At 35.6% G+C, this 12,294-nt stretch overlaps 1 protein-coding gene across 7 annotated transcripts in view; it reads left to right on the top strand.

Moving 5' to 3' along the window:
* SOS1 (SOS Ras/Rac guanine nucleotide exchange factor 1) overlaps window positions 1–12,294 on the top strand; it is a 142,917-nt gene that overhangs the window by 59,622 nt on the left and 71,001 nt on the right. For 6 of the 7 annotated variants that reach the window (XM_063789973.1, XM_515425.7, XM_009442353.3 and 3 more), the window contains exons 3-5: window positions 6,139–6,270; window positions 8,077–8,241; window positions 10,120–10,329. In XM_063789973.1, coding sequence (XP_063646043.1) covers window positions 6,139–6,270; window positions 8,077–8,241; window positions 10,120–10,329 — 507 coding nt within the window. The remainder of the gene's footprint in view (window positions 1–6,138; window positions 6,271–8,076; window positions 8,242–10,119; window positions 10,330–12,294) is intronic. The other variant, XM_009442357.5, reaches the window with a different exon arrangement.

The following is a 12,294-nucleotide window of genomic DNA, read 5'->3' on the forward strand; positions in this document are numbered from 1 at the left end:
CCATCTCTACTAAAAAAAAAAAATACAAAAAATTAGCTGGGCATGGTGGCAGGCACCTGTAATCCCAACTCCTCGGGAGCTGAGGCAGGAGAACCACTTGAACCCGGGAGGCAGAAGTTGCAGTGAGCCAAGATTGCACCACTGTACTCCAGCCTGGGTGACAGAGCAAGACTCCATCTCCAAAAAAAAAAAAAAAATGTATTTTAAAAATAGATCAATCTGAATTATCAGAATATACACATTTAAAAATCTTTCTGAAGAATACGCTTCATAATGGTTCCCAGAGGCTGTGTTGATTGGAGAGAAAGGGAACTGGGGAAGATTCGTTCAAAGAATACATATTTACAGTTGGGAGGAATAAGGTCAAGAGACCCTATTGTACAGCATGGTGACTATAGTTAATGATGGTATATTCTTGAAATGGGCCCTTATTATTTTAATACAAAGCTTTGTAAGTGTATTAAAGAAATACTGAATCCTAGTCAATGAGGAAAATGGAAAATTATTTCCTGATAAAAGAATGTAAGACACCATTTGCTATGGTCCAAATGTTTGTGCCCCTCCCAAATTCATGTTGAAACCTAAACCCCACTGTGGTGGTATTAAGAGGTGTTAACATCACTTGAAAATGCTAAGAATTGGTATTTATTGTTCTCACCACAAAAATAACTATGTGAGGTAATGCATTTGTTAATTAGCTAGATTTAACCATTCCACAGTGTATATGTACTTCTAAGCATCATCATGTTGTACATGATATACATGTACAGTTTTATACATCAATTTAAGGAGTAAATAAATTTGGCCGGTGTGGTGGCTGGCTCACACATGTAATCTCAGCACTTTGGGAGGGCAACGTGGGCAGATTGCCTGAGCCCAAGAGTTCAGGACCAGCCTGGGCAACATGGCAAAACCCTGTCTCTACTAAAAATACAAAAAATTAGCTGGCCATGGGGCTACATGCCTGTAGTCCCAGCCACCTGAGAGGTTGAGGTGGGAGGTTCACCTGAGCCCAGGAGGTTGAGGTTGCAGTAAGCTGTGATCGCGCCACTGCACTCTTGACAGAGTGAGACCCTGTCTCAAAAGGAAGAAAAAAGAAGTTTGAAAAAAAAATGTTTAAAGAATACACTTTGCTTTAAAGTATAAGCATAATTCAAAGTATGGTAGCAATTACTGCTTAATTTGGTAGCTCCTAGGGGATATGTCTAAGAGTGATTTTTAGTTGCTGTATAGTTTTAGGAAAATAGGTGCTTCAAAAGTACTTGAAAACAGATAGATTGCATACATGTTTTGCTGATGGTAATTAAAAAGTTTTGATAAATTGTACTACAGATTATCACAAATTATCAAGTATCATAGTCCAAATGAATGGAATTTTGTTTTATTGATGTAGCCAATAATCACTAATCGGTACTGCCAATATATTAGTATTTACCATCAGGCAGTGTTGCAGACGAATAAGGAAGTAGAGTCGTGCTTCAGTTTCCATGGGGGATTGGTTGCAGGCTGCTGCCTGAAGATACCAAAATCCATGGATGCTTAAGTCCCTTATATTAAATGGCATAGTATTTGCATATAACTAATGAACACCCTCCCATATGCTTTAAATCATCTCTAGAATACTTATAATACCTAATAAAAAGTAAATGTTGCCAAGTGTAGTGGCTTGTGCCTGTACTCCCACCTACTTAGGAGGCTGAGGTGGGAGGATCACTTGAGCCCAGGAGTTCAAGGCTGCAGGAAGCTATGATCATGCCAGTGCACTTCAGTCTGGGTGACAGAGTGAGACCCTAACTCTTAAAAAAAAAAATTGAATTCTATGTAAATAGTTATTACATTGTATTTTAAATTTTGTATTTTTTTATTTTTAAAAAAATATTTTTGATCTGCGGTTGGTTGAATCCACAGATGTAGAACCATGGATATGGAAGGCCAACTGTATTATATATATTTTAATGCTGGGGAATGCAGAAGAAGGGTATATATTATTTGGCTCTGTTGATTCCAATTCATTCAAGTATTAAAAGATAGTATAAAAATTGCTTCAATCTATTTCTTTCCCTCTTTTATAATAAATATAATTTTCTGTATTTAAACTTTGAAAAAATAGAGGCAAAAGCTAATATTTTTTTCCTGTGTTTGACCCTAGTAAAGTATATTCTTTAATTTCTTAGGTCTTGTCCTTTCATAATTGTACTTGTTCTTTACTTGACTGGACTGATTTCCTTTGTTGTTCCTTCCCTTTCTGGTCTATATGTACCTATATTTAACCAGCTTTGATTTCTCAGGACAGTGATACATTTTTCTTTTCCTCATTCATCTCAAGCTTTTTTTTTTTTTTAACTTCTTTATCTTAGACTTTTTTTTGTCATTAGCCCTTCATCGTAAAATGTAAAACGTCTGCTTTCGTTTTCCGTTCATTTTTTTCTTTAGCTTTTTTTCCCTTAGAATCCTAAAGAATCCTTATAATTTCTTTCTTTCTTTTCTTTTCTTTTTTTTATTTTTATTTTTATTTTTATTTTGAGACAGAGACTCCCTCTGTCACCCAGGCTGGAGTGCAGTGGTGTGATCTCAGCTCACTGCAACTTTCGCCTCCCAGGTTCAAGTGATTCTTGTGCCTCAGCCTCCTGAGTAGCTGGGACTACAAGCGAGCACCACCATGCTTGGCTAATTTTTGTATTTTTAGTAGAAACAGGGTTTTACTGTATTGGCCAGGCTGGTCTTGAACTCCTGACCTCAAGCAGTCCGCCCACCTCCGCCTCCCAAAGTGCTGGGATTACAGGCATGAGCCACCATGCCCAGCCAAGTCCCTATAATTTCTAATAAGCTTTCCATTAACATTTAGATTCCCCAAATAATTTATCCATATTTTCTACCTTTCTAAACAAAAACAAATTTCTCCCACACATACCAAAGTATGTGGGGATCTGATTTTTTTTTTAACTGAAGTACATATGTAGGAATTTATATAGGACCTAGAATATTTATATTGGAATTGATCAAGATTATCTTTTTAAACCTATTTATTATGTAAAGGAAAAGACAGGGTTCTGCTAATAATAGAGGTGAATCTTCAGCTTAGCTCTGTATCTCATTAATGTTTCCCAGAGGGACTAGATATTAATCAAGATAGAATTTCTCATTTAATACAAATAAAATTATTAATCTTGAAATTAGGAGAGTAATAGTATTCTAATTCATGAATCTTTCATTGTTCAGTCCTCCTTGGGCTTCTTTTTAAAAATACATGAAGGCCGAGTGCAGTGGCTCATGTGTGTAATCCCAGCACTTTGGTAGGCCAAGGCAGAAGGATCACTTTGAGCTCAGGAGTTCCAGAGCAGCCTGGGCAACATAGCAGGATCTCATTTCTACTAAAAATAACAAAATTAGCTGGGCATGGTGGCACGTACTTATAGTCCCAGCTACTTGGGAGGCGGAGGCAGGGAGATCACTTAAGCCCGGGAGGTTGAGGCTCCAGTGAGCTATGATTGCATCATTGCACTCCAGCTCGGGTGATAGATCGAGACCCTGTTCCCCCCCAAAATAAATAAAAAGTAAAGAAATATAAAGTGTTTGTGAAAGAAATTTTATTTTACCATAAAATTATAAATTTGCCACTACATGAAATAAAGTAATTCCTTCAGTTTGGCCTCTCCACATTCGAAACACCTTTTTTTTTTTTTTTTTTTTTAACCCTACGAATCTTTCCGCATGCATTTTGACCCTTGACATTGTCTCCTAAGTATGTATTTGGTAATTTGATTTCATTAATACCCTTGTAAGTAAGTTTAAAATGTGCTATGCTTCATTATTACCACTTTGCCTTTTTAAAAATCATTCGAGATTTTCTTTCCTCTTCTTTCCTTCCTCAAAACAATAAACCTGGAATGAGGTAGACATAATTGATATGGACAGGGGTTGCTGTTCTGTTTTCTTTTTCTTCTACCTCAACCCCTGCCTACAATTAGTCTCTGTAATTCCACCGCTGGTGATTTTTTTTTTTTTTTCAAAGACATGTAACTCTATTTAGAATTAATTGTTAGGTTGAGTTCAACTTCTGTCCTTCTCTACTGCTTTTATTTTTTTATTTTTACTTTTTTCTACTGCTTTTATGTCTACACTGTTCACCAGTGTTTTTAGACTCCAGGTCATGGCCATTAGTAAGTCATAAAATTACTTTAGTGCATTGCCCAACCCTCATTTTAAAAAATAAAACAGGCCGGGCACAGTGGCTCACACCTGTAATCCCAGCACTCTGGGAGGCTGAGGTGGGTAGATCACCTGAGGTCAGGAGTTCAAGACCAGCCTGGCCAACATGGGGAAACCCATCTCTACTAAAAATACAAAAATTAGCTGGGCATGGTAGCACACGCCTGTAATGCCAGCTACTTGGGAGGCTGAGGTGGGAGAATCACTTGAACCTGGGAGTGGTGGTTGCAGTGAACTGAGATTGCACCACTGCACTCCAGCCTGCGCAACAGAGCAAGACTCTGTCTCAGAATAAATAAATATACAAATAAAAAACAGAATAGAAAATGCCAGTGTGCTACATATAATAAGGACAGGTTTGTTTTAGGAAACTGTTTCATTTGAGTATGTGTGCAGTATGTAAGGGTATAATGTAAAAATGTGTTGAAAATTTATTCTTACTATGAGTTGAGGTTTTAAAAAATGTTGGAAAGCCACAGGGTCATAACATGATTAGGTTTGTACCATGGTTGCACTTAGTTAATCATGGGTTAAACCCATCACTATAAACATTTTAACTGAAAACCACGTAAGTTAGTCCTAAATGTCTTGTCATTTTTGGATTAACAAGTCTGTAAAATAAACTTGGAAAAAAGAAAAGAATTCTTGTTTTGGATGTTCCCTTCTCTCCCTTTACCCCTTCCCTTTTCTCCCTTTTCACCTGCGATGGCTCCTCAATATTTTGGGCCTTTGTATTGCGTTTTACTGCATGAGGCTGGTGTCCTGGCAAACAGCTTTTCAACTAGACAGTTGAAAAGGTTTGTAAACCCCATTTTTAACTGCTATAATTTCTTTCAACATGCTTCTAATTCCATTAATTAGAATTAAAATAACTGTATTTGGAAGCTGACTTAGCCTTGGACATAGATGAAAATTTATTAAAATTGAATGGATTACGCTCCTTAATTTATAGATTTGCTCTTAAGATTTCCAAGAATCATTGTGTTCTCCACCCCTCCCTCACCACCAAGGGCATCACATGGCATCACACTTTTTTAATTTTCCATTTTACTAGCAAATAATAAAACTTTTTATTCAGATTTATAATTATGATGATGTTTAATTTCATCTAGTAGTTTTTACATACTAGTTGAATACTCATTTATTCAAAACACATGTGTAAAAGTTATGTAATAGCGACCTCTACTGGTTTTAGTTATGGTATCCTGCAAGTGGATTTTTTAAAGTTTTGAGAGGATGAAAGCGCCTTTTTGAAGTGAATTATATTAGTTTAATAAGGAAGGAAATTCAGCTGTGATAGTAACCTGAGTTCTTTCACTCTCAGTGGAAATTTTAACTAAAGAATTTCTGGAAATTAAATTGAAGTATCTTGTTAAAAACTAATGACTATGGGAGGACTTTAAAGAAACTACAGTGTATTAAAATTGCGGTCACCAATGCAAACCATTGCTTTCCATGATTTGTAAATAGTTTTGAAGTGCCTTTGCATGGTGGATAAAGAATATTCATAGAGGTTTCAATTGAAAAATGCTGCATGTAATTACTACTAAAAGTAAGGAAAAGTGAGTGAGAACTGGATTTAGATATTTACTTCTTGATCTTGGGTGTTGTTCCTTGAAATTTTATACAAGTACTATTTAAAGTAGCTTCTACTCATTCTTGTAATTAGCTTTATCACAGTGAAGTTGAAATTCAGGATGTGATATTCCCCCTAGATAATAGAAAGAATGTTTAGTCTCTTATTGTCTAATTAAGGAACTAATACATTGACAATTACTGTTTTCTCTTAGCTTCATATGTTTGTAATGTAAATTATACCACATGTGAAAAGCTCTACTTTTGGTATTCTTTGATTTTAAAAGTAAATTTTAAGTGAAGAGCACTATTTAATATATTTTTTGCTTAGTTGTTATTTTCCTATTTTCCAAGGAACGTGTTCAAAAAAGTTTCCCTCATCCAATTGATAAATGGGCAATAGCTGATGCCCAATCAGCTATTGAAAAGAGGAAGCGAAGAAACCCTTTATCTCTCCCAGTAGAAAAAATTCATCCTTTATTAAAGGTAATGCTGAACTACTGCCTTCTTGCCTTTTAAGGGAAAAATAAAACCCACCATTTTTATACAATAAGAATATATTTTACGGATAATTGAGTCAACTTAAGAGTAAAATTCTCTCATTCTAAGTTTTCCAGAGATTTATGTGGTGGGAAGGGATGCTATGATAATAAGAAAATATAAACTGGGCAACATGATTTAAAGTAATTTCATATCAACAGTAATAAGCAAGTTGAGAGGACTAAGAAAGTTATTGTGGATTTTGTTTATCTCAGATGTAATTAGGACCACAAAGAGAATTTATAAAACTCCTCCTTTCTTGTTGGTTAGACCTAAGTGTTCCTATAAATCCTTTTGATGTTAGTACTTTGTGTAGAGACCTCTGTGAAAAGGCTACAAGGCTATGTGTAATCTTGGAACAAAAAGATCACCTAAACTCTCCAGTCCTACTTAACATGTAAATAAGTCAGTCAGTCAGTTGAATCTCTATAGAACTAATAGAATAACTGCTGGAAGCTCGAATAATGCTATTTCTATTTTAGTTAATGTAACGAACTACTATTACCTTTCACAACAAAAATATAGGTATTATAATAATTAAAAACTTAGATGCCAGTAATTTTGTACATCCTATAATACAGACAAAATGCTAATACTTGTATACATTGTCTGAGTTTTATTATTCAACAAAGTTATTATTATCCACAGTTTGTAAATGAGGTGACAGAGGCAGAAAGTGATTAAGTAACTTCTATGCCAAGTTCACAAGACTCTAAGTGATAGTGTTAGAAAGTTCAGGTTTGCTTGATGTTGTCCAAAATTTAAAGTTAAACACTTGAATGAGTTTAAGGTTGTATTTTGCATTCAGTTCTTTGAATAGAAATACCTGCCTTATGGAAAAGGCATTCATCATTCTCTTCATGATTTTCATTGGCCATATGTTGAATTGTATTCTAAGGGAATTAACAAATTGAGGTATATAAATATTATGTTAATAATCCTAAATTTTGAGTTTTATGTGCTAATTGTGAATATCATTTCAATTTATTTTAATACACCTTTATCATGATACACTTATTAGTTTTTATATACCCTAAAAGGTAAATGCAGCCTGTCTCCAATTTGTAACAAACTTCTTATTTCAAAGTTGTTTTTTTCCCTTAAATGGGTTGTTTGGAAAATAGAATTTGTTATTCTGTATGAACAGACCAGTCCCACAAAAGCCCATATTCTCTTCGAAGTTTAATATTAGGGCTATTTAACATTTTCTTAACAGCAACCATTATTCAGTAGGACATAACATGAATTTTATTTTCGTAGAAATTGCCAGGAATACCAGGAATATGCCCGCTGTGGTTTTGGGGAGCTCATCTTCCCTTGGAAAAGTTAAAAGTATAAGCCTGGTAGAGATTCCTAGATACCAATAATATATTAACTCTCATTTTTTGTAAAAGAAAAAACTTGTTTGTTATAGTTACTTCCAGGTATTCTGAATTAGGTAACAAAGAGCATTTGCTCCCTTCCCCAAACTTGGGCCTTCCTTTATAGGTTAGGGATTATCTATTTGTAATCTCCGCTTAAGTATTTTACATCATTAGAGGTAATTTTGCCTTGCCTTTTCTTAGGTTACATTTTCAATAGTAATACATATATTATTCATTGTTGAACCACTTACAATTAAATGTTGTTGGTAAGCACAGGCCCTCAGGAAAAAAAGTGTAAGCTAAGGTGCAAATATGTTTTTTATTTTTAATCAGTGTGTTAAATGTACAGTATATGATGTTTAAACATGCTTTTCTTTTAATTTTGCAGGAGGTCCTAGGTTATAAAATTGACCACCAGGTTTCTGTTTACATAGTAGCAGTCTTAGAATACATTTCTGCAGACATTTTAAAGCTGGTTGGGAATTATGTAAGAAATATACGGCATTATGAAATTACAAAACAAGATATTAAAGTGGCAATGTGTGCTGACAAGGTAGGAAACTGAGCTTTTCTATTTTTTTCTTAAGTTTCTTTTTATGACTTATTAGATGCTAATGTACTATTCATATAGAATAAAATTGTATTATGTGTTGGGGAATATCTCCAGTAACCTAATAGTAGGGATTCAAGATACCACTTTATAGAAATAAGATATTAGATATATAATATTAAAATGTGTTTAAATATGTCATGCAGTTTTTTTCTTCTGTGCTGTTGCAACTAGGGTTAATTAGAGTAATCTCTTAATAGTTAATTTCTTTTCTTTTTTCTTTTTTTTGAGACGGAATCTCACTCTGTCGCCCAGGCTGGAGTGCAGTGGCACAGTCTTGGCTCACTGCAACCTCCGCCTCCTGGATTCAAGTGATTGTCCTGCCTCAGCCTCCTGAGTAGCTGGGATTACAGGCACACACCACCATGCCTAGCTAATTTTTTTGTATTTTTAGTAGAGACAGGGTTCCACCATGTTGGTCAGGCTGGTCTCGAACTCCTGACCGCCTTGGCCTCCCAAAGTGCTGGAATTACAGGCGTGAGCCACCACACCCGGCTAGTAGTTAATTTCTTAAAATTTATTTGGATTGAAATATTTGTAAGGTTATGGATTTACTTAAAAACAATTTTTCAAAATGTAAAACCACAAAACGATAGTTTTACTTCAGCACCTAGCTTTCTTCAGATACTACTTTGTGGTTTTACAATAATAATAATAAGAGCAAACACTTATTGAAGGTTAAGCATATATGTGGCTTATCTCCGTTGGTCCTTATGATATTCCTCTAAGGTAAGTGATCTTATCTACATTTTATAAAAGGGAGACTGAAATTCACAGGGATAAAGAAATTGGTCCAGAATTTTCTGAGAAGTTTCAAAGCCTAGACTTGAACTCCAGGTCTCTCTGAGTCTAAAGCTTTTAGTCATTACCTAAGGATGTTCACTTTATGAAAACAACTTTGCAGAAAGGAAAATGTTTTCTGATGAAGCATTTCATTCCATTTTCCTCATTATACTCTTACTGATTTGGAATATTATTTCTGATTACTGATTCCACTAAATTATGTTTTAGTATTTATTTGTTCTTTGAGAATGTGGCCATATACAGTGAAAAAACCCACCTGATTTGAAGAAGAATTTCAAATGTTTGGGTATTTTTAACTGAAGACACGAATACGAAATACTTGATGCTTTTTAATGAATCAGATAAATAAAATACTTTTGAGTACCTACTACATGTTTACACAGAGAGGAGATGCAAGATAAGTATATATAAAACAAGGCCCCAGAGTTGATGAAGGTATACTTATATTCATGAAACAATCAGAAAGCACACAAGATAAAATAATATTTTATTGTGTTATAGAGATATGATGCTGTAGAAGCTCTCAAGAAGGGGAAAGATGTGTTCTAGCAAGAGTAGTAACAGTAGACTTCTTGCAGAAAATAATAGCTTATTTTGACCTATTCCCAACAAATGTAGGAAAATCGACCAAATAGACAGCTATAAACATTTAAATATGAGATACTGAGGCCATGGAATAAAGTGATGATGGCAAGGTATAAAACAGAGAAAACCAAGTCAGGGAAATTAAAGACAGGATCTGGAAACAAATTGGAAGTAACAGGTTAACAAGAGAGACAGACAGATAAATACTAGTAGTGATAGAGAACTTGGAGGAGTGTAGTAAGTGATATCAGATGTCGAATTCTGTTTTAGAGAAGCTGTGGAGGGATGCTGGCAATATATCCAAGAAGAGAAATTTGCTTGTCTGCTTTTTTATCATTTAAGAACTTTATTCAGAGAACTTAGAGCATTTCACATCAAATTCTACGAAAGCTTCACATTTTATTATACTTTTTTATATCTCTGACTGTATAGGTATTGATGGATATGTTTCATCAAGATGTAGAAGATATTAATATATTATCTTTAACTGATGAAGAGCCTTCCACCTCAGGAGAACAAACTTACTATGATTTGGTAAAAGCATTTATGGCAGAAATTCGACAATATATAAGGGAACTAAATCTAATTATAAAAGTTTTTAGAGAGCCCTTTGTCTCCAATTCAAAATTGTTTTCAGCTAATGTAAGTATCATTGTATATATGCCTGTCATTGAATGTGTTGTGAAATTTGCATGACCACTTCAAATTTGAAGTTGTATAGTTCATCATTACTAATTTGTTAATTTTTTTAAGTTGTGGGACTTAATTCATGATCACAAAGTTTTACAACAGTTTCAAGAGATTTAACATTAGAAATTAAGAGACAAAATACAAAGTAGACTGATTATGTAAGTGAAAATGAATTCACAGAATTGTCCATGTACTCCAAAGGATAAAGCTTCTTGTTTAGGTGGAAGATATGTTTGTTTGAGTCATTTGAATCATTCAACCTACACTTCATCAATGCCAACTGTATTGTCAGGTACCATGCTTGGCAGCAGGGATTCAAAGATGAATAAGAAACAGTTCTGCTGGGCACGGCAGCTCACGCCTGTAATCCCAGCACTTTGGGAGGCCGAGGCGGGCAGATCACAAGGTCAGGAGATGGAGACCATCCTGGCTAACACGGTGAAACCCCATCTCTACTAAAAATACAAAAAATTAGCCGGGCGTGGTGGCGAGCGTCTGTAATCCCAGCTACTCGGGAGGCTGAGGCAGGAGAATGGCGTGAACCTGGGAGGCGGAGCTTGCAGTGAGCCGAGATCGCGCCACTGCACTCCAGCCTGGGCGACAGAGCGAGACTCCGTCTCAGAAAAAAAAAAAAAAAGAGAGTTCCTTTCCTTAAGTTTAGTCTAGTCAAGACAGAGATATAAACTATAAATTGCAATAAAATATGGTAATTACCATATTAGAAGTATGACAGCAGTAGTATTGGGAGCACAAAGGAAGGGGCCAGTAACATTGAAACTTAGACAAAGGATTACTGATCTTAAGATAGTAATCAAACTAACCTAATTGGGTCCTGAAGAAATGTTGAATGAGAACAGGTGAGACGGTCACAGGAATTACACACTGGTAATTCCTGGAACTGTAGCCACACAGCCGTAAATGACTGATAAGAAAAACAGTGCTCACTACAGAGGCTGGGATTGGGCTCAAGCTATGGCGATGAGTGAACATTAAAAAATAAAGGAGTAGATTATGGTGATGGTTGTACAAATCTGTAAATATATTAAAGACCATTAAATTACTCACTTTAAATGGATACACTGCATGGTTTCTAAATAATGTTTCAATAAATTGCTTTAAAAAAAGTAAAGAAGAGGCAAAGGTTTCTGAGGACACAAAAATCAAGAACCAAAATGGCCAAAAAGCACATCAAAAGGTGTTCAACATCACTAATCATTAGAGAAATGCAAATTAAAACCATGACATACTACTACATACTCATTTGAAAGGCTAAAATGTAAATGACTTATAATACCAAAAGTTGAAATGGGTATGGGGCAACTACTTGTGGGAATATAAAATTCCCACATTACCTGAGAAAGTAAACTAGTATATTTTGGAAAACAGTTTGGTGGTTCTCTCTCTTTTTTTTTCTTGAGACGTAGTCTCGGCCTGTTGCCCAGGCTGGAGTGCAGGGCCGTGATCTTGGCTCACTGTAACCTCTGCCTCCCAGGTTCAAGCGATTCTCCTGCCTCAGCCTCCCGTGTAGCTGGGATTACAGGTGTGTGCCACCACGCCTGGCTCATTTTTGTATTTTTAGTAGAGGCGGGGTTTCACCATGTTGACCAGGCTGGTCTCGAACTCCTGACCTCAAGTGATCTGCCAGCCTTGGCCTCCCAAAATGCTGGGATTACAGGCGTGAGCCACCATGCCTGGCCAGTTTGGCAGTTCTTTATAACAATAAACATAAACTAACCATATTGCCCAGCAATTCTACTCCTAGGTTTTTACCCAGAAGAAATGAAAACATGTCCATGCAAAAACTGGTTCATGAATGTTCATAGCGGCTTTATTTGTAATAGCCCCAAATTGGAAACAACCCAAATGTCCATCAGCAGGTGAATGTATAAACAAACTGTGGTATGACCATACAGTGGA

The sequence above is a fragment of the Pan troglodytes genome, chromosome 12 (assembly GCF_028858775.2).
Source record: "Pan troglodytes isolate AG18354 chromosome 12, NHGRI_mPanTro3-v2.0_pri, whole genome shotgun sequence".
Classification (NCBI taxonomy): Eukaryota; Metazoa; Chordata; class Mammalia; order Primates; family Hominidae; genus Pan; species Pan troglodytes.